The sequence below is a fragment of the Tachyglossus aculeatus genome, chromosome 8 (assembly GCF_015852505.1).
Source record: "Tachyglossus aculeatus isolate mTacAcu1 chromosome 8, mTacAcu1.pri, whole genome shotgun sequence".
Taxonomy (NCBI): domain Eukaryota; kingdom Metazoa; phylum Chordata; class Mammalia; order Monotremata; family Tachyglossidae; genus Tachyglossus; species Tachyglossus aculeatus.
The window spans coordinates 7,176,197-7,197,491 of record NC_052073.1 but is presented as its reverse complement, the minus strand read 5'-3'; the positions used below and the strand labels follow the sequence as shown (position 1 = coordinate 7,197,491).

General features: G+C 49.4%; 2 protein-coding genes across 3 annotated transcripts in view; both read left to right on the top strand.

The window, feature by feature from the left end:
• Positions 1-5,983, top strand: part of SLC13A3 (solute carrier family 13 member 3) — a 58,795-nt gene extending 52,812 nt beyond the window's left edge. For both annotated transcript variants that reach the window (XM_038750160.1, XM_038750159.1), the window contains one exon: positions 4,033-5,983. In XM_038750160.1, coding sequence (XP_038606088.1) covers positions 4,033-4,218 — 186 coding nt within the window. In that variant the 3' untranslated portion in view covers positions 4,219-5,983. The remainder of the gene's footprint in view (positions 1-4,032) is intronic.
• Positions 5,984-14,294: 8,311 nt separating this feature from the next.
• LOC119931803 (osteoclast stimulatory transmembrane protein) lies at positions 14,295-18,025 on the top strand. The gene is made up of 4 exons (XM_038750704.1): positions 14,295-14,307; positions 14,455-14,575; positions 16,029-17,082; positions 17,696-18,025. The coding sequence occupies exons 1-4, from the start codon at positions 14,295-14,297 to the stop codon at positions 18,023-18,025; spliced, it is 1,518 nt and encodes a 505-aa protein (XP_038606632.1).
• Positions 18,026-21,295: the final 3,270 nt, after the last annotated feature.

The window sequence follows — 21,295 nt, the reverse complement described above, 5'->3', positions numbered from 1 at the left end:
TAACTGAGGCCTAGGGAACTGAAGTGACTTGCCCAAGGTCACCCAACAGACAAGTGGCAGAGGACAGGACTAGAACCTGGGTCCTTCTGACTCCCAGGACGATGCTCTGTACTTTAGGCCACGCTTCTTCAGTTCTATATTTGGAGAACGCCTCCAAAAAGGGTAGAAGTGTGTGAGAGCACTGGGGCTTAGAACTTATCCACCTTTGTGTGCTCCATCCCCAGGTTACTGAGCACTTACCACGTACAGAGCACTGTACTCAGTGCTTACGAGATTGCAGTACAACAGAGATGGTGGACATGTACCATAGTGAAGTTAGGGATTGGGGACGGCCGAGCGAAAGCAGAGACTGGAGTGGTGAGCTTGGCTTCGATGCCGCCAATACATTGGTTTGAACAATGGAGTCTTTGTGCTGTCTGGCCGTCCCCGGGTCACTCTCCCCAGTGAGCAATGTCTCGGGACTGAGGCTTGGGGATGGATGAGAATCTCTCTCTCTCTCTCTCTCTCTCTCTCTCTCTCTCTCCCTCTCTCTTTTTCCCTTTCTCTCCTTCTCTCCCTCCTTCCCTCCTTCTCCATCTCTCTCTTCCTGTCTCTCTCCCTCCCTCTCTCTCCAGGCCGGTGCTCTAACCAATAAGCCACATTTCTTCAGTTCTACACTCGGGGACTGCCTCCAAAAAGGGGAGAAGGGTGTGAGAGCACTGGGCTTTAGACCTTACCTACCTTTGTGTGCTCCACCCCCAGGGCTTGGGAAGCCTCTTTGGCTACTCGGGGGCTCATCAATCCATCAATGGTATTGATCTCTCTTTTCTCTTTCTCTCCTTCTCTCCCTCCCTCCCTCTCTATCTCTCTCTTTCCCTCTTTTCACTTTCTCTTTTCTCTTTCCTCTCTCCCTCCTCTCCATCTCTCTCTTCTCTTTCTCTCCCTCCCCCCTTTTCTTTCTCTCCTCTCTCCCTCCCCCTTCTCTTTTCTCTTTCTCTCCTCTCCCCCTCCCTCCCCATCTCTCTTTCTCTCTCTCTTTCTCTCCTCTCTCTCCCTCCCTTCTTTCTTTCTCTCCTTCCATCTTTTTTCTTTCTCTCTCCCTCCCCGCTCTTTTCTCTTTCTCTCCTCTCCTTCATCCCTCTCCATCTCTCTCTCCATCTCTCCATCTCTCTCTTTCTCTCCTTCTCTCCCTCCCTCCCCACCTCTCTCTTTCCCGATCTCTTTTCTCTTTCTCTTTTCTCTTTCCTCTCTCCCTCCTCTCCATCTCTCTCTTCTCTTTCTCTCCCTCCCCCCTCTTTTCTTTCTCTCCTCTCTCCCTCCCCCTTCTCTTTTCTCTTTCTCTCCTCTCCCTCTCCCTCCCCATCTCTCTTTCTCTCTCTCTTTCTCTCCTCCCTCTCCCTCCCTTCTTTCTTTCTCTCCCTCCCTCTCTTTTCTCTTTCTCTCTCCCTCCCCCCTCTTTTCTCTTTCTCTCCTCCCCCTCCATCCCTCTCCATCTTTCTCTCCATCTCTCTCTTTTCTCTTTCTCTCTCTCCCTCCCTCTCTATCTCTCCATCTCTCTCCCTCTCCATCCCTCTCTCTCTCACACACATACAGTAGTACTAACTACCCCGACAGGAGAACAATCTGTTCCACTACCAACAGATTATTCCATCCGTCTCCCCCTCGGCTTTCCAGCTCTATGAAGCCTCACTGATTTAACTGACAACAGGCTTAGGATTCTGATCTTCTTTTGAGTTTAGCACTTCAGACCAGTTTCGGTTCCCTCCATATACCCGGACCCACAGACCACAAAATCTCTCCTGTCCAAAGCCAGAAAAGCCCACTGACCCCTGACAGAAATTGTAAGCCAACAGCCGGGGAGACGGAGAGGATCTCATTATTATTATCACCGTCAGAGGGTACTTAAATAGCCTTTTATGTTAGCCAGAGCAGCTTTGAATAATAGCACAGACTCAGGGGCCTAAGGTTCAGGAAAGAATTAAGCTGGACCCGACCAAAATCAGGCTATGGGCCAGGGGGAATTTCAATAAACCACAAGAGTGGTTACGCCTACCTTTCCCAGCATGGGCACTGCCTTGGAAAGGCTGCTAAAAGACTTCATTGCTTCCTCCCTCTGAAGGCTGGACTGGCTCATAATTCTTCGGTATACAGGGAAATCCCCATGAGGGCAGTGGGGTTTGGAGGAGAAGCAACTCTACTTCCTCTTTCCATGCTCCTTACTACTTCTCAGCAGCTCCTCGCTGCTTGGAGCCAGATAATAATAACTGTCATATTTGTAAAGCACTTACCGTGGGCCAGGCACAGTACTAAGCGCTGGAGTGAATATAAGCAAATCGGGTTGGACACAGTCCCAGTGCCACCCGGGGCTCACTGTCTTCACCCTTGTTTTACGGTTGAGGCAACTGAGGCGCAGAGAAGTGAAGTGATTTGCCCAAGGTCACCCAGCAGTCAAATGGCAGAGTGGGGATTAGAACCCAGGTCCTTCCGACTCCCAGAGCTTTACTGTATCCACTTGGCCACTTTCACATGGGACTCACAAATCTAAGGAGGAGGAAGGATAGGTATTTCATCCCCATTCTTCAAATGAGGAAATTGAGGTAAGAAACAGCATAATCTAGTGAATAGAACATGAGCTTGGGAGTCAGAGGACCCAGTTTCTAATCCTAGCCCACTAATCCCAGGGTTCTAATCCGAGTCCAGATTTCTAATCCACCACTTATCTGCTGTGTGACCTTGGGCCAATCACTTCACTTCTCTGGGCCTCAGTGATCTCATCTGTAACATGGAGATCGAGGCTGTGAGCCCCACATAGGACAGGGACTGTGTCCAACCCGATTTGCTTGTACCCACCCCAGAGCTTAGTACAGTGCCTGGCACACAGTAAGTGCTTAACAAATACCATCATTATTATTGTTACTATTATAACCTGATTAACTTGCATCCACCTCAGAGCTTAAAACAGTGAATGGAACATATTAAGCATTTATCTAATAATAACAATAATAATGATGGCATTTTTTAAGCACTTACTATGTGCGAAGCACTGTTCTAAGCACTGGGGGATACAAAGTGATCCTGTTGTCCTACGTGGGGCTCACAGTCTTAATCCCCATTTTACAGATGAGGTAACTGAGGAACAGAGAAGTTAAGTGACTTGCCCAAAGTCTCACAGCTGACAATTGGCAGAGCTGGGATTAGAACCCATGACCTCTGGCTCCCAAGCCTGGGCTCTTTCCACTGATCCATGCTGCTTATGGTAATTGTAACATTACTATGTGCTTGACACATAGTAAATGCCTAACAAATGCCATCATCATCATCATTATTATAAACAGATTAATTTGTATCTAGCACTTAGAACAGTGCTTAACACATAGTAAGTGCTTATCAAATACCATCATCATAATTATTATAACCTGATTTAATTGTATCTACCCCAGAACTTAGAATAGTACTTGACACATAGTAAGAGCTTAGCAAGTACCATCATGATTATTATTATTCTCATTAATATAACCTGATTAACTTGTATCTACCCCAGCGCTTAGAACAGTGCTTGACACATACCATCATCATCATTATTATTATAAACAGATTAACTTGTATCTACCCCAACATTTAGAAGAGTGCTTGATGCATAGTAAGTGCTTAACAAATACCATCATCATCATTATCATTATTATTATTATAATAACTCAGTTAGCTTGTACGTACCCTAGTGCTTAGAACAGTGCATGGAGAATAGTAAATGCTTAACAAATACCATTATTATTATTATTATAATCTGATTAACTTGTACCTACTCCAGCCCTTAGAACAGCTGCTCTTCCTCGCCCCTAGATCGAGGAGGTTGCCGAGGATGAGGAATGGGATCTAACTGGACTGTATCTAGCCCAGAGTTTAGTGCACAGTGAGCGCCTAATAAGCACCTTATCAGGAACAATAATGCAGCTACTCAAAGATGCCTGGAGTGGGGCAGAAGAGACTTGTTATTAAGTTATTAAGAAATATTATCATTATTAAGAAAAACCAGCATTATTATGATCATTGCAGGTGCGGACTGGCCTACTCATGAACCTGATGGGTGTTCTGCTCCTGAGCTTGGCCATGAATACCTGGGCCCAGAGCATCTTCCAACTGGGGACTTTCCCCAACTGGGCGGACATCCACGCCGACAACATCACGGGCCTCCTGTCCCAGGTGTCCAACGGGACGCTCGGACCCCTCCTCAAAGTCTGAGCCCCAGCCCAAGGGGTTCCCTTGGCCTTCCCTCCCCACGGGGATTGAACCCCCCAATCCTGGGCGAGCCCCCAACCCCGTCCCCCAGCTCCCAGCTGACGTCAGACAGAGCAATCGAGTTATAGCTTCTCTTTTATGAAAGTGGCGAATGAGACGGCAGAGGCTCTTTCAAGGCCTCTGGTTTTAGTTCCTAGAAAATGCCCCCTAGGACTCAGCCTCCCCCGGGTCCTGGAGGAGGACTGGGTTCTTCAAGAGGCAGAACCCTAACCCTCTGCCACCGCCCCCAGATATATCTCCGGTTTGGATCTCCACACACATGTGTGTTCTGCCGATCGACATCTTCAGAGGCAGCGTGGTCTGGTGGAAAGAGCGTGGGACTGAGCGCTGGGAGAACCAGAGTCTAATGTGTGACCTTGGGCCAGTCGCTTAACCTCTCTGGGCCTCAGTTCCCTAATCTGGATCATGGGGATAAGACACTTGCTGTTCCTCGTCCTTAGATCAAAGAGGTCGCCGGGGGCCAGGAATGGTGTCTAAACGGACTGTATCTAGCCCAGAGCTTAGCACACAGTGAGCGGTTAGTAAGCACCTTAATCAAGAACAGTAATGTAGCTACTCAGGGGTGCCTGGAGTGGGGCAGAAGGGATTTGGAAGGAGTCCATGACCCTCTCTGGAGGTGTAATTAAGTGTTTTGAGCCACATCCCTCAGTGCCCAGTGGAAATAAAGCCAACCATCTTCTGGAAAATTCCCTTGCCAATGGTGGGGAGGGGTTACAACCCTTAGGGGTTGCTCTTTCCAAGCCCCCTAAAGGTTGAGATTCTGGTTCAGATTCTCACCGTCGTTTCACCTTTTCAGGATACTCCATTTCTGTATGTTTGAATACACCGATTAGACCGTTCTATATTCTCCTCTCAGCATGGTTTTATTCTTCGAGTCTGTCCCGGGGTAAACTTTCCCCGGCTGAGTTGGACCGGAGACTAGAGGTTTTTCTTTCTGGCCAGGGCACTGGCCAGCCTGAATCAAAAGAGAAAGGATGGCACCCCTGAACTGGGTTCCTCTGAGGAACCAAGACCCTCCGGAGAGATACGGTCTTGAAAATTTTGAAAAGGAGCTGATTAGCAGCTTTTTCTCCAGTTGATTTTTGTACTTTTAGTGAAAGGGCTTGTTGTTGGCAAGGATTCTCGTGCCCTCGTTCGTGCCCAGTTGTTTATTGATTTGCTTCTCTCTGCACTCCATTTGGGACCCCAGTTGGTAAAGGATGGGGTCTTGGTAGGATTGGGGTCTTGGAAGACTCCAGAATCATGAAGGGCCCTTCTCCTGAAGGAGAGAGTCTGTACTGTTCCCCCTAGACTGTAAGCTCCTTCTGGGCAGGGAACACGTCTTCCAACTCTGTCCTAGTGTACTCTCCTAGTGCACCCAGTCAGCACTCGATCAGTACAATTGATTGATTGATGACTGGATGGGGCTAGTGACTGGAGAGAGAGCGTGACTTTGGCCAACTAAGTCTAGCCAGCTATATGTAGGATGCTCCAAAATGGCAGCTTAATTAAACTTAGCCACTGCCACCACTAAAGGAATCCTTTTTGAGATGGTATCAGTGTTTCATGTGTGTGTGAGCACGTACATCTGCATTTATCAGTTGTGCGTGTTTGGCTAGGCAGAGGGGAAGCCATCCAAACCAGCTCACAGAGCATGTACCCAAACTAATCTTGATACAAAAAAAAAATGATTATGAAAGTGGTTCAATAAAGTACATTAATTACCGACTCCAATGGTCGTGCTTTGTTTGTAGAGGAGAAGATCCTGAAGCAGTGGGCTGAAATACCATTGATTGATTACCTATAAGGATGTCTTTCCTCTTGGCTTAAATTGGGCGGGATGCAGGGAGGCATATCCCTTAGAACAGTGCTTTGCACATAGTAAGTGCTTAATAAATGCCATCATTATTATTATATCCGTTTGAGTGAGTCCAGGAAGTCGGGGGGGAACCCCTTTCATTTGGTAGGAGAATCTGGGAGCAAGACAACGAACATCTTTATCACGAACCACTGGGCTCTTCTGTGGCTTTGGAAAAGACCTGTCTCACTCTGTGCCTCCGTTTCCCCTTTATTAAGGTAGGGAAATAACAGACTAAAAACAGTGCTTTTTCCATAGGGATATCAGGGAAAATGCATTCTTTTTTCTAATAATACTAATTATGGTATTTGTTAAGCACTTACTCTACGCCAGGCACTGGACTAAGCACAAGCAGATTGCGTTGGACACAGTCCCTTGTCCCATGTGGGGCTCACAGTCTCAATCCCCACATTTTATAAACGAGGTAACTGAGGCACAGCGAAATGAAGTGACTTCCCCAAGGTCACACAACAGACCAGTGGCAGGGCCGCGTTTAGAACCCATGACTTTCTGCTTTCCAGGCCCATGCTCTATCCACTATGCCATGTTGCTTCTCTGGGTTATCTGGGTTAAGGAGGGAGGTGATTGGGGAATGTCAAAACTTGCCAAATTCACAGGATGGAGAAAATTAATTGGAGGAAGAATAATTTGCAAAGAACTACAGGCCTCGCTACAAAACAGCTCCACAGAGCACCCTTATATCTGGTCACTAGGGGTGACTTTTCCTGAGGAAAGATGTTGCCTCCCCCCCACCCTGCCACCCAAGGAAGCTGGGGCCAGATGAGTACCGTGTTCTTCATACAGTAGGCGCTCAATAAATCCCACTGATTGACAGATAAATTGACTGGCCAAGGGGGCAGGTGATTCAAGACTATTTTGGTAATAATTGTGGTATTCGTTAAGCACTATGTCATGAGGCACAGAGACATTAAGTGGCTTGCCCAAGTTCACACAGCAGACAAGTGACAGAACCGGGATTAGAACCCATGTCCTCTGACTCCCAAGCTCGTGCTTATTTGGTAATATGTGACTTGTCTGCTAGTCATTTCACTTCTCTGGGCCTCAGTTCCCTCATCTGTAAAATGGGGATTGAGACCACAAGCTCCACATGGGATGGGGCTGTGTCCAACCCGATTGGCTTGTATCCACCCCAGTGCTTAGTACAGTGCCTGGAACATAATAAGCCCTTAACAAATGCCACAGTTATTAAGCACCACAATTATTATCTACTCCAGCGCTTAGCACAGTGTCTGGCACATTTACACGCTTAACAAATAGGACCATTGTTATCATCCATAGCCTGTTGAACAGAGAAGGAAGGCCTGCTGAGCCCTGACAACTTTCATCATAGCAGAAGCAGCGTGGCTTAATGGAAAGAACAGTGGCTTACGAGTCAGAAGATGTGGGTTCTAATCCCCGCTCTGTCACCTGTCTGCTATGTGACCTTGGGCAAGACACTCAATGTCTCTGTGCCTCAGTTGCATCATCTGTAAAATGTGGATTAAGACATAAGCCCCACGTGGGCAACCTGATTACCTTGTATCTACCCCAGCGCTTAGAACAGTTCTTGGCACATAGTAAGCGCTTAACAAATGCCATCATCATCATTACAGCAGGCAGAATTGTTCCGGCCCTTAACTGACTGTCAGGTGCTCGTCTACTTAGAAGTTAGCGAGGCAGGAAATCAGGAAATAGTAGGCTATGGACTCCAGCCACAACCGGGCTGCAAACTCATCTGGCCAGTCTTTATCCAAATCTGACCCTGTTTATTCACCGTTAAAGTCAATACTGTTGCAATTTCAGGGTTGACGACAAACATGGGTTTCTTGTTCCATCATTTTCAGGAAGCACTCTTCCTTCTTTCAGGCAGCCCAAGTCTCCTCTGGAATGAGGTGCTGCCTCCACGAAGGGCCACCAAACCAAGGATCTGGTTATAGGGATTGATTTATTCAAAGTTCCCATCGGGATTTCAGGAATGTCCCTGAACATTTGCATAGCATCGCTCTTCCCTGGAATTGTACGTATTCTGTATCGTCACAATAATAATAATGATGATGATGGTGTTTGTTAAGTGCTTACTATGTGCCAAGCACTGTTCTAAGCCCTGGTCGTCCCACGTGGGGCTCACAGTCTTACTCCCCATTTTCCAGATGAGGTAACTGAGGTGCAGAGAATTGAAGTGACTTGCCCAAAGTCACACAGCTGTTAAGTGGTGGAGCTGAGATTAGAACCCACGACCTCTGACTCCCAAGCCCAGGCTCTTTCCACTAAGCCACGCTGCTTAACACATTCCACCCCCATCCCTACCCTGATCCCAGGTTGCTGAGCCCAGGTCCAGGGGTCAAATGCTTCAGCTAAGATCATACAGTAGCCGGATCTCAACTGCTAAAGAGAATAGCCACTGTTTTACTTGTTTTTTGTTTTTTTTAAAGTATTTGTTAAGCACTTACTGTGTGTCAAGCACTATTCTAAGTGCTGGGGTAGATTAATCAGTCAATCAATCAATGGTATTTATTGAATGCTTACTCTGTTCAGAGCACCGTACTAAGCGCTGGGGAGAAACAGTATGGCTGTCTCCCCCTTCTAGACTGTGAGCCTACTGTTGGGTAGGGACCGTCTCTATATGTTGCCAACTTGTACTTCCCAAGCGCTTAGTACAGTGCTCTGCACACAGTAAGCGCTCAATAAATACGATTGAATTGAATTGAATAGTGGCTAGAGCACGAACCTGGGAGTAAGAAGGACCTGGGTTCTAATTCTGGCTCCGCCACTTGTCTGCAGTGTGACCGTGGGCAAGTCACTTCACTTCTCTGTACCTCAGATACTTCATCTGTAAAATGGGAATTAAGATTGTAAGCCCCATGTGGGACGGGGACTGTGTCCAACATGATTATCTTCTTTCTACTCCAGTGCTTAGTACAGTGCCTGGCACATTCATCCACTCAGTCATTCAATCGTAGTTATTGAGCGCTCACTATGTGGGGAGCACTGTACTAAGCACTTGGAAAGTATAATTTGGCAACTGATAGAGACAATCCCTACCCAACAACGGGCTCACAGTCTAGAAGGGGGAGACAGACAACAAACAAAACAAGTAGACAGGCAGATAGATGGCATGTAGTAAGCATGTAAGAAACACCTCATCATCATTGTTGTTATTCTAGTATCCATCCCAGCACTCAGCACAGTGCTTGTCATATAATAACTGCTGACACTCCAGTGATTATTATTATTAGTAATAATAATAATGATGACATTTTTAAGTGCTTACTATGTGTGACACACTGTTCTAAGCACTGGGGCGGGGGGGATACAAGGTGATCAGGTTGTCCCACGTGGGGCTCACAGTCTTCATCCCCATTTTCCAGATGAGGTAACTGTACATATTTATTACTCTATTTATTTATTTTACTTGTACATATCTATTCTATTTATGTTATTTTGTTAGTATGTTTGGTTTTGTTCTCTGTCTCCCCCTTTTAGACTGTGAGCCCACTGCTGGGTAGGGACTGTCTCTATATGTTACCAACTTGTACTTCCCAAGCGCTTAGTACAGTGCTCTGCACACAGTAAGTGCTCAATAAATACGATTGATGATGAAGTGACTTGCCCAAGGTCACACAGCTGACAGGTGACAGAGCCGGGATTTGAACCCATGACCTCTGGCTCCCAAGCCCGAGCACTTTCCACGGAGCCACGCTGCTTCTCTCTTTTATTAGAGGGGGCTGAGCCGGGAAGGGGGTGTCGGGATCCTGTGGGGTGCCCGTGTGAGCCTCCGTGCCACCCCCCGCCCCAACCCAGGTCCTCCCCAGAGGAGCCAAGGTATTGTCCATGGTGACTCTGGCCCAGAGGCCCAACATGCTAGGCAGTGTTGGGCTTCGGGCCTGTGTGTGCTCAGACTTTTCCTCGATTCAAATCCCAGGGAAGCAAAGGACAACACTTGATTTGAATTTCCAGGTGCGAAGACTAGAGAAGAGGGTTTATCCGCTGCTGAACGGTGATTTGAGATCAGTGTGGTGTTTGCAGCCCTGGGGACAGTGAGGCAGGGAGTGGGAGAGGGACATACACACACACACACACACAACTCTTCATTCATTTATTCAATCATATCTATTGAGCGTTTCCTATGGGCAAAGCACTGTACTAAGCACTTGGGAGAGGACAGTACAACAGCACACAGACACATTCCCTACCCAGAGCGAGCTCACAGTCTAGAAGGGGAGGAAGAAACGTGGCTCAGTGGGTACAGCCCAGGCTTGGGAATCAGAAGGACCTAGGTTCTAATCCTGGCTCTGCCGCTTGTCTGCTGGGTGACCTTGGGCAAGTCACCTCATGTCTCTGGGCCTCAGTTCCCTCATCAGGAAAATGGGGATGAAGACTGTGAGCCCCATGTGGGATAGGGACTGTGCCAAACCTGATTAACCTGTATCTATCCCAGGGCTTAGAACAATGCTTGGTACAGAGTAAGTGCTTAACAAGTACCATAATTATTATTATTATTATATAAATACGTGAAAACATTGAATAAATAAATTACAATAAATGGCAGGGAGTGGGAGGGACACACACACACACACACACACACACACACACACACACACACACACACGAAACACCCACCTCACCTCCTCCCACCCCCCATCCCCACACCCCCAACCCCAAAGGAACTCCTCCAGGCATCCTTCCCTGACTGAGAACCTCCTCTCTTCTTCTCCCACATCTTCGGCACTGCTCATACTTGCTGCTTTATTCATCCTCCCTCCCTTCCCCACAGCATATAATAATAATAATAATAACAATAATGGCATTTGCTAAGCGCTTACTAAGTGCCAAGCAATGTTCTAAGCACTGGACATGTATATATCTGTATACGTCTGTAATTTATTTATTCACTTAAATTAATGTCCGTCACCCCCTCTAGACTGTGAGCTCGAGGTGGGCAGGGACTGTGTCTGTTCTTCTATTGTCCTCGCCCGAGCGCTTAGTACAGTGCTTTGCACACAGTAAGCACTCAATAAATATGATTATTATTAATAATACAGTAAGCACTTAATAAATAAGATTGTTTGGCCGAATTAATTAATAATTAATGATGATGATAACAACAATAATAATAATAACTCCCAGACAGGATTCTGGGGCAAACCCCTGCCCTACGTGGTGGTCTTGACCCTGCTACCTCGTGGCCAAACCGACACCCTGTAGGACCTAATAATTCTCTTTCTCCTCCTCCCTTCACCCCCTCTCTGTCCTGGCTCCTCTGGCCCTGTCCAGTCAGTCAATCATATTTACTGGGTGCAGACCACTGTACTAAGCGTTTGGGAGCGTAAAATAGTACTTCCCAAGCGCTTAGTACAGTGCTCTGCACACAGTAAGCGCTCAATAAATACGATTGAATGAATGAATAGACATATTCCCTGCCTACAATGAGCTCACAGTTCATTCATTCATTCAATTGCATTCATTAAGCACTTACTGTGTGCAGAGCACTGTACTAAGTGTTTGGGAAGGCACAATAACAACAATAATAATAATAATGTTGGTATTTGTTAAGCGCTTACTATGTGCCAAGCACTGTTCTAAGCGCTGGGGGGATACAAGGTAATCAAGGTTGTCCCATGTGGGGCTCACAGTCTTAATCCCCATTTTATAGATGAGGGAACTGAGGCACAGAGAAGTTAAGTGACTTGCCCAAAGTCACCCAGCTGACAAGTGGTGGAGCTGGGATTAGAACCTATGACCTCTGACTCCCAAGCCCGGGCTCTTTCCACTGAGCGAGGCTGCTTCTCTATACAACGATAAAAAGTGACATCTGCTGCCCACAACGAGCTCACAGTCTAGCGGTGGGGGAGACAGACATCAATTCAAATAAATAAAATTACAGGTATGGACCTAAGTGCTGTGGGGCTTAGTGGGGAGAGAAAAAGGAGCAACTCAGGGTGACGAAGAAGGGAGTGGGAGTTGAGGAAAAGCGAGGGAGTGTAGAGGAGGAATTGAAAGAAATAAATGAGAGATATGGACAAAAGTGTTAGGGGGCTGGGAGGGGAGATGAATAAACAGAGCAAGTCAGGGTGATGCAGAAGGGAGTGGGAGAAGAGGAAAGGAGGGCTTAGTCAGAGAAGGCATCTTAGAGGAGATGGGCCTTCAATGAGGGTTTGAAGGTGGGGAGAAGCCGTGAGAAGCAGCGTGGCTTAGTGGAAAGAGCCTGGACTTGGGAGTCAGAGGTCGTGGGTTCTAATCCCGGCTCCGCCACTCATCAGCTGTGTGACTTTAGGCAAGTCACTTCACTTCTCTGGGCCTCGGTTACCTCCTCTGTAAAACGGGGTTTAAGACTGTGAGCCCCACGTGGGACAACCTGATGACCTTGTACTTACCCCAGCGCTTAGGACAGTGCTTGGTACATAGTAAGTGCTTAACAAATTGTTGAACAGTGCTTGGCACATAGTAAGCACTCAACAAATACCAACATTATTATTATCGCTCCTTCATAGGGAGAGAGAGAAGACTTCCTTCTGCGGGTTGTGACTCCTCTCCCACGTCAGTCCCCAGCTCCTTCCCTTCTGTGGGCAAGGGCCCAGCATTGCCCAATGGGCCAGGGAGTGACCCCCAGCAGGGCAAGGCGGGGCGGGGTCAGAAAGGAGAGACGGCATTTTTAAATACCACCAAAAGGAGAAGTGACAGGGTTTCCCCCATCCCAGCCGCTTGACTGTCCCGATCCCTCTCTGGAGGCAGTAGCTGTGTCTCTGGAGGTCCGGCCCATACCCTCTCTCTGGAGCTGGGAAGCCCTGGGAAGACAGGCCCACAGATGCAGCAGCCCGGGTGGAGTGCCACCCGCCTATTCGGATCTGGGTAGGTAGAAGCAGGTGGGCAATGTGGGGTTATTGGGAGGTCCCCCTCCCTGGCTCTCTCCTGGCTTAGGCTGAATTTTTTAGTCAGTGTGGACATCCAACAGGATGCCACAGCATTAGGGAGAGGGTGGGAGGATCTCCCAAAGGGCCCGGATGGTGCTGGTTGGACTCAAAGGGCAGGGCTTCCCACTTTGGGCTGGGCGGACAGGGCTGACCATAGCTGCCTGGGCATCTGAGGGCAGCTGACCAGACCCATTGCCCGTACAGTTGGCTGGGCCCGGGGAGCTTCTAGACTGTCTTCTAGACTGTGAGCCCACTGTTGGGTAGGTACCTTCTCTATATGTTGCCAGCTTGTACTTCCCAAGCGCTTAGTACAGTGCTCTGCACACAATAAGTGCTTAATAAATACGATTGATTGATTGATTGATTGATAGGCCAGCTGAACCCAAGCCTCAGAAGGGCCAATCTTGCTCGGATGCCATTCCAGCATCCTGGCTATGCATTCCCCGGAAGCTCCCCTGTGCATGCTCTCCACTGGGATCATCCTCTGCAGGGAAAGGACTGAAACTTCAAGGGTGCCCCGTCACCACCAGCCGACCCAACCCTGAGAGATGGGAGGGAGGGCGGAGGAGGCCCGAACCCTGAAAAATCCCCTGCTGGACTGGGCTATTGGGCTCTAATCCCAGCTCTGCCTCCTACCTGCTTTGTGATCTTGGGAGAGTCACTTCCCCTCTAGGCAATAAGTTTGTTGTGGGCAGGAAACGAGCCTACCGCCTCTGTTATATAGTACATATACTGCATATACTTTTAGACTGTGAGACCACTGTTGGGTAGGGACTGTCTCTATATGTTGCCAATTTGTACTTCCCAAGCGCTTAGTACAGTGCTCTGCACACAGTAAGCGCTCAATAAATACGATTGATGATATACGTGTGCAGAGTACTGTACTAAGTGCTTGGGAGAGAACAAAATAATAAGTCCACCAGACGCTTACAGTCTAGAGGGGGAGTTTATTGTCCGAGCCCCATCTCCAGCCAGCACAGCACTCTGCTTCTCAAGGAGTTTGGCAATTGCTCCTTTTTAAGGTATTTCTTAAGTGCTTACTATGTGCCAGGCACTGTACTAAGCACTGGAGTAGATACAAGCTAATCAGGTTGGACACAGTCCCAGTCCCACATGGGGCTCCCAGTCTTAATCCCCATTTTACAGATGAGGTAACTGAGGCCCAGAGAAGCAAAGTGACTTGCCTAAGGTCGCCCAGCAGACAAGTGGAAGAGTCAGGATTAGAACCCAGGTCCTTTCGACTCCCAGGCCCTTGCTGTAGCCATTAGGCAATGGACCAGGCTTGTAATTGGATGGGGCAGTGAGTGCGTTCCCACAATTTCACCGAGAGGGAAAATGAAGCCGGGAAGAACGGGGCTCGCTGACCGGTGTGTATATTGGTGGAACTGGAGCTGGCTGCAGGCCTCTGAGCTGGCAGTCCCCTGCCTCCAGCAGGAAGGCTGACCAGTCAGCAGCAGGAGGGCAGGAGGGCAGCATCCCTCCCTGGAAGTTGGCTGGACCTCTCCTTATTTGGAAATGAAGAGAAACGCTCCTCTCTAAGTCTCCCTTACTCGTAAGGTAGTGACTCACAGTGGGCAAGGGGAACTAGGAATGGCCAGTGCTGGAGCACAGGTAGTAATAATAATAATAATGCTGGTATTTATTAAGTGCTTACTATGTGCCAAGCACTGTTCTAAGCGCTGGGATAATAATAATAATGATGATGGCATTTGTTAAGCACTTAAGATACAAGGTGATCAGGTTGTCCCACGTGGGGCTCACAGTTTTCATCCCCGTTTTACCGATGAAGTAACTGAGGCCCAGAGAAGTGAAGTGACTTGCCCAAAGTCACACAAGATGACAAGTGGCAGAGCCTGGATAAGAACCCATGACCTCTGACTCCCAAGCCCGGACTCTTTCCACTAAGCCATGGTGTAGCTGGCTTCTTTTTTCTCTGGCTTTACTGGAGCTTCCTCAATCAGTCAATCAATCAATGGTATTTACTGAGCATTTGTTGTTTGTAGAACGTTGTTCTAAGCACTGGGGCGAGAACATTAGAATTAACAAAATATGATCCCTCACAGCAACACGGCACTTAAGCTCCCTTTATTCTTCCCCCTCCCAGCCCTACAGCATTTACGTTCCTATCTGTCATTTTATTTATTGATACTCATGTCTATCTCCCCCTCTAGATTGTAAGGTCGTTGGTGGCAGGGAATATGCCTGTTGTTACATTGCCATATTGTACTATCCCAAGAGCTTAGTACAGTGCTCTGTACCCAGTAAGTGCTCAATAAATATGATTGATTGACTGACTAACAGAGTTGTTAGTCACATTCCCTGCCCACAGGGAGCTATTGTGTGCAGAGCACTGTGCTAAGTGCTTGGGAGAGGACAGTAGAGTTAGCAGACAGGGGCTACACCCTCGAGGAGTTGACGACAATCTACTGTGTGTGAAGCACTGTGTTAAGTGCTTGGGAGAGGACAATACAGTTGGCGGTCAGGGGCCCCACCCTCAAGTTGTTGATGATCTACTGTGTGCAAAGCACTGTGCTAAGTGCTTGGGAGAGGACAGTAGAGTTAGCATGAGAAGCAGCCTGGCTCAGTGGAAAGAGCAAGGGCTTTGGAGTAAGAGGTCCTGGGTTCAAATCCCAACACCGCCAATTGTCAGCTGTGTGACTTTGGGCAAGTCACTTCACTTCTCTGGGCCTCAATGATCTCATCTGTAAAATGGGAATTAAGACTGAGAGCCCCCCGTGGGACAACCTGATCACCTTGTAACCTCTCCAGCACTTAGAACAGTGCTTTGCACATAGTAAGCGTTTAATAAATGCCATCATCATTATTATTATTAGCAGACAGGGTCCTCACCCTCAAGCAGCTGACAGTCACTGTGTGCTGAGCACATGGGAGATAGAGTCTCAGCACTCAAGGAGCCAACAGCGTAGGGAGGGAGGGAAGGAGATGGGTGGTCAAATGACCCACGGTGTGCGTTGTGTTTGTGTTTGTGTTATTTCATGGCGCAGAAGGAAGCAGTGGAGCGGCGGTCTGGGCTCCAGGGTGGCGGCGGCGGGTGCCTTCCTGCTGGAAGAGGCCTGGGAGGGCTTCTCACACCCGGTTCCGTCCCGTCCGGGCCAGCTCCTGGCCTTGTTGTTGCTGTGCGGCAGCCTGGCAGTGGGAGCCGGAGGCCTCTGCTTCCACTGGCTCACGTCCTCCCTGCTCTACCCGGCCGGGCCTAGCTCCATCGCCGCCGCGGCCTGCTGCGGCCTGCTCTTCCCGGCCCTGGCCCTGGCCCACCCCCTGCGCTGTCTGCTGACCCTGGCCGCACCCACGCTGGGCACCGGGCAGGGCCAGAGGCTGCTGCTGTCGGCCGGGGCCGCCCTCCTGGTGCTGCACACGCTGCCGGGCCTCGTGGCCAACGTGGACGCCCTGGGCCGCGTGCTGGCCTGCGTGTCGGAGAGCTCGCTGGGAGGCCTGCTGAACGCCACCGGCCGGCTGGAGGAGGCCGCCCGGGGGCTGGGCCACCGGGTGTGGACGGTCAGCTCCTACGTGGCAAGGCTAGGCCGTGGTGGGCCCGGGCGGCGGCTGACCTTCGGGGTTCACGGACCCGGCCCGGACTTGGGCCGCTGTGCTCTGTTGTCCTCCGTGGGTGTCCAGGCCGAACTGGAGGCACTGCGGGGCCTAGCCAGGGCTGGAGTGCTGATTGCCCGGCGGGTGACGGCCGGCTTCTTGGTGCTCTCCCTCCTGGGTGAGGCCGCCCGCTACCTGCGGGGCTACCTGTGTGACCTGCGCTTCGACAACGGCTATGCCAGCCCCAGGCTGGAGCACCTGGTGCGGGAGGGCCCGGATGCCCGGGGTCTGGCTGAATTGGTTGCCCATCTCCGGCGGGCCTCGGACCTGAAGTTGAGTGGGGACGAGCTGCGGTCCTGCCTTTGGCGGTTGGCCCTACCCACCCTGTTCCTGGCAGGAGAGGTTGCGCTCATCACCACAGACCACCTGGCCTTCCTCCTGGCCCGGGCGGCTGTGGACTGGGTGCAGCAGGTGCCCACAGTGCCCGTCACACTCACCGTCCAGTACAATGTGAGTTAGGGGACCGAGCTGGGGGACGGTCAAAGCCCCAGGGCCATCAGATGGCACGGGGCCATGGGAGGGCTGCAGTCCTGAGATACAAGCCATGCCAGCACTTAGTATAGAAGCAGCATGGCCTAGTGAACAGAGCACGGTCCTGGGAGACAGAAGGACCCGGGTTCTAATCCCTGCTCCGCCACTTGTCTGCTGGGTGACCTTGGGTGAGTCACTTTACTTCTCTGGGCCTCAGTTCCCTCATCTGGAAAAATGGGGATTAAGACTGTGAGCCCCATGTGAAGCAGCGTGGCTCAGTGGAAAGAGCCATTACCATTATCACACGTGTTCCCTGCCCTTAAGGGGTCTGCGATCTAAAAATGGGTAGACAGTATCACCTTGGAATTTTGAGAAGTGCTTTCACACTAAGGCCCTCTGGACTGTGAGCTTGCTGTGGGCAGCGATGTGTCTATTTGTCGTTATATTGTACCGTCCCAAGTGCTTAGTACACCGCTTTGCATGCAGTAAGCGCTCAATAAATACTATTGAATGAATGAATGAATGAATGAATGAAGTCACCACCCTGGACCCAGTCCTCGATTCTCTCTCTGTCTCCTCTCTCCCCGCCCAGGCCTCGTTCAGCGTCCTCTCCTTCATCCCGCTCATCCTCAACCAGGGGTCCTGGGGAGGTCCCAGCGTGTCATCCCGGGACACCTACCAGTGGGAGTTGAGGGCGACCTCGTCCAGCTGCTCGCTGCCGGGACCCGAGCCGCCCAGCCACGTGGTCACTCTGGCCGTTGTGGCCCTCCACTGCTTCGTCTATGCCACCGTCTTCCTGGAGGCCTATGCGCGTCGCCTGTGCCACAAAATCGCTGCCTCTTTCTTCCGGGAGCGGGAGGAACAGAGGGTTCGCTTTCTCTATGCCGAGCTGAGGCGGAAGCATAGGAAGCGGCGGAAATAGCGTGGCCAAGTGGGTAGAGCCCAGGCTTGGGAGTTAGAAGGACCTGGATTCTCATCCTGGTTCCACCGCTTGTCCGCTGGGTGACCGGGGGCAAACCAGTTTACTTCTCTGTGCCTCAGTTCCCTCATCCGTAAAATGGGGATTAAGACTGCGAGCCCCACGTGGGACAACCTGATTACCTTGTATCTACCCCAGCGCTTAGAACAGTGCGTGGTACATAGTAAGTGCTTAACAAGTACCATCATTATGATTATTATTATTACATAATTATTAAGGAGCTAAGGAGCTCCAGAGGTCAGTGATAAGAGCATGAAACAGTAGCTGAAGGTTCTCTTTCAGTCAAGCGCTTAGTACAGTGCTCTGCACATAGTAAGCGCTCAATAAATATGATTGAATGAATTAAATGCTAACTAGAAGAGACCCGAGATGGGTAAATAGGCCACAGTAAGCGCTCAATAAATATGATTGAATGAATTAAATCCTAGCTAGAAGAGACCCTAGATGGGTAAACAGGCCCTGTCTCCACTCGCCTTAAAAATCTCCTCAGGGAACGATACAACTCCCGGCTCGAAAATGAGTTTAGCATCCCACCCAACCTGTGCTAAAAGGAAGTTCTTCCTCATGTCTAACCAATTCTGCCTCTTCCCTGAAGTTCCCAGGAAGAGAGAGGTCATTGTGGGCAGGGAATGTGTTTATTTATTGTTATACTGTACTCTCCCGAACATGTAGTACAGTGCTTTCATTCACTCAATCGTATTTATTGAGTGATTGGGCAGAGCAGTATATTAAGTGCTTGTACAGTGCTTTGCACACAGTAAGCGCTCAATAATTATGATTCGGTGAAAATAAATAAGGCAGAAATGAGGAACCTGGTAAGGGGAGAACAGAGAAGAGAGCTCTTAACAAATTGTCCTCATTCAGGGTATTGTATCTGAGGTAGGGGTGGTCACATCTTACTTCCAATACAATAGGTGCCCTTTATTCCAAGAGCTCATGTCGGGGTGACCGACAACAAAGATGTGATCCCGGTAACTCGCTGTTCCCGTGTTGATCATATTTCTGCTCCTGTGCGGGGGAGTAAGGAAGCCGGGGGTGGAGGAGTGGAGAGTCACTGTAGTGAGAACTCACCTGAGTGGAAAGTAGAGGAAAGGCCTAGGAGCTCCTGTTGATAAACGAGCTGGTCATTTGCTGAAGGCAGATGTCCTTGAGAGATTCCACAGGCTTCCAGAGAGTCCCTCTCTCTCTTTCTATTTCTTGGCTTTCTGCTTTAAAGACAGTTTATTCCGGAAGGGTAAACACATTAAAGAGATGATTCTCTGAGGGAAAGTCTCTCGGGTGAAAAGCATTTATTTTCTGAGAATCACCCAGAAATCTCCACAGCCACCCCTCAGCACTGGTTGGGAGGGAGACTGGGTGGGCAGGATGTTGAGGCGATGGGGACGCTGAAGGGGTGGGATGATGAGAGGGTGAGAGGCTGAGAGGGTGGGAGATTGAGGGGACAGGAGGATGGGGGAGCAGGACAAAGAGGGGATGGGAGGCTGAGCAGGTTGGGGACTGGGGAGGGGGTGGGATGCTGAGGGGATGGGAGGCTGAGGGGATGAGAAGCTGGAGCACTTTGGGGATGGCAGGCAGAAGGAGCAGGAGGCTGGGAGCGGGGTGTTGTGTGGGCAGGACAAGAGGGGAGGGAAAGCTCAGTGGTGGGACACAAGGAACCTCGATTTCCACGTGAATGATGCCGCAGGGACGGCACCTGCCAATGGTTGTGGCTTCAGGCTCCCGTGCAATTGTTATGCTTCCAAGTGTGGACCACACTTTTCCAATCCACAGCAGCACGAAGCAGTGCGGCCTAATGGCAAGAGCATTGGACTGGGAATCAGAGGTTTTCATCCCGGCTTCGCCACTGGTCAGCTGTAGGATCTTGGGCAAGTCGTTTAACATCTCTGGGCCTCAGTTTCCTCGTTTGTAAAACTGGGATAACATAATCCATTCCCCCCTCCCTTAGACTGTGAACCCCATGTGGGACAGGGCCTGCGTCTGATCTGATTGTACTGTATCTACCCCAGGGTTTAGCACATAGTAGGCCTTTAGTAAATACCATAATTCCCGTTATTACTAATAAGCTCTCTGTAAAGTTTGTTCAAAACTGACCACATTATTATTAAAAAGAATAGAAGGAAAATCAAAATCAGTGAATAGGACTAACTCCATTCATTTCTTGCAGGTGTAACAAGAGGGTGTTGGGGGGCTTTCTTAGGGGAAGGGTCAGTAGGCTAAGTTAGGTGGAAAAGGGAGAGACGGAGACACTAAGACATCAAGAAACAAATTGAGAAAGAGGGAGGTACAGAGAAGCAGAAGCAGCATGGCCTAGTGGACAGAGCCCAGGCCTGAGAGTCAGAAGGACCCGGGTTCTAATCCTGGCTCCGCCAGTTCTCTGCTGTATAACAATAATAATGATAATAATGGTATTTGTTAAGCGCTTACTATGTGCCAAACACTCATCTAAGCACTGGGGGAGGATACAAGGTGATCAAGGTTGTCCCACGTGGGGCTCACAGTCTTCATCCCCATTTTACAGATGAGGGAACTGAGGCCCAGAGAAGTGAAGTGACTTGCCCAAAGTCACACAGCTGACAAGTGGTCGAATTAGGATTAGAACCCATGACCTCTGACTCCCAGGCCCGGGCTCTTTCCATTGAGCCATGCTGCTTCTCAGGCAAGTTCCTTCACTTCTCTGGGCCTCAGTCAACTCATCAATCAATCATATTTATAGAGAGCTTAATAATAATAATAATAATGGCATTTATTAAGCGCTTACTATGTGCAAAGCACTGTTCTAACCTCTGGGGAGGTTACAAGGTGATCAGGTTGTCCCACGGGGGGCTCACAGTCGTAAATCCTATTTTCCAGATGAGGTAACTGAGGCCTATAGAAGTGAAGTGACTTGCCCAAAGTCACACAGCTGACAATTGGCGGAGCCGGGATTTGAACCCATGACCTCTGACTCCAAAGCCTGTGCTCTTTCCACTGACCCATGCTGTTTCTCTAAGCACTGTAAACTTACTGTACTAAGCACTTGGAAGAGTACAATATAATAGAATTGGTAGATATGCTCCAAAATGGGGGTTAAGACCACGAGTCCCATGTGGGACAGGGACTGTGTCCAAGCTGACTAGTTTATATCTACCCCAGTGCTTAGTACAGTGCCTGGCACAAAGTAAATACTTAAATACCAAAATAAAAAACCTCTTCAGCTCTCCCAGAAGTGGTAAG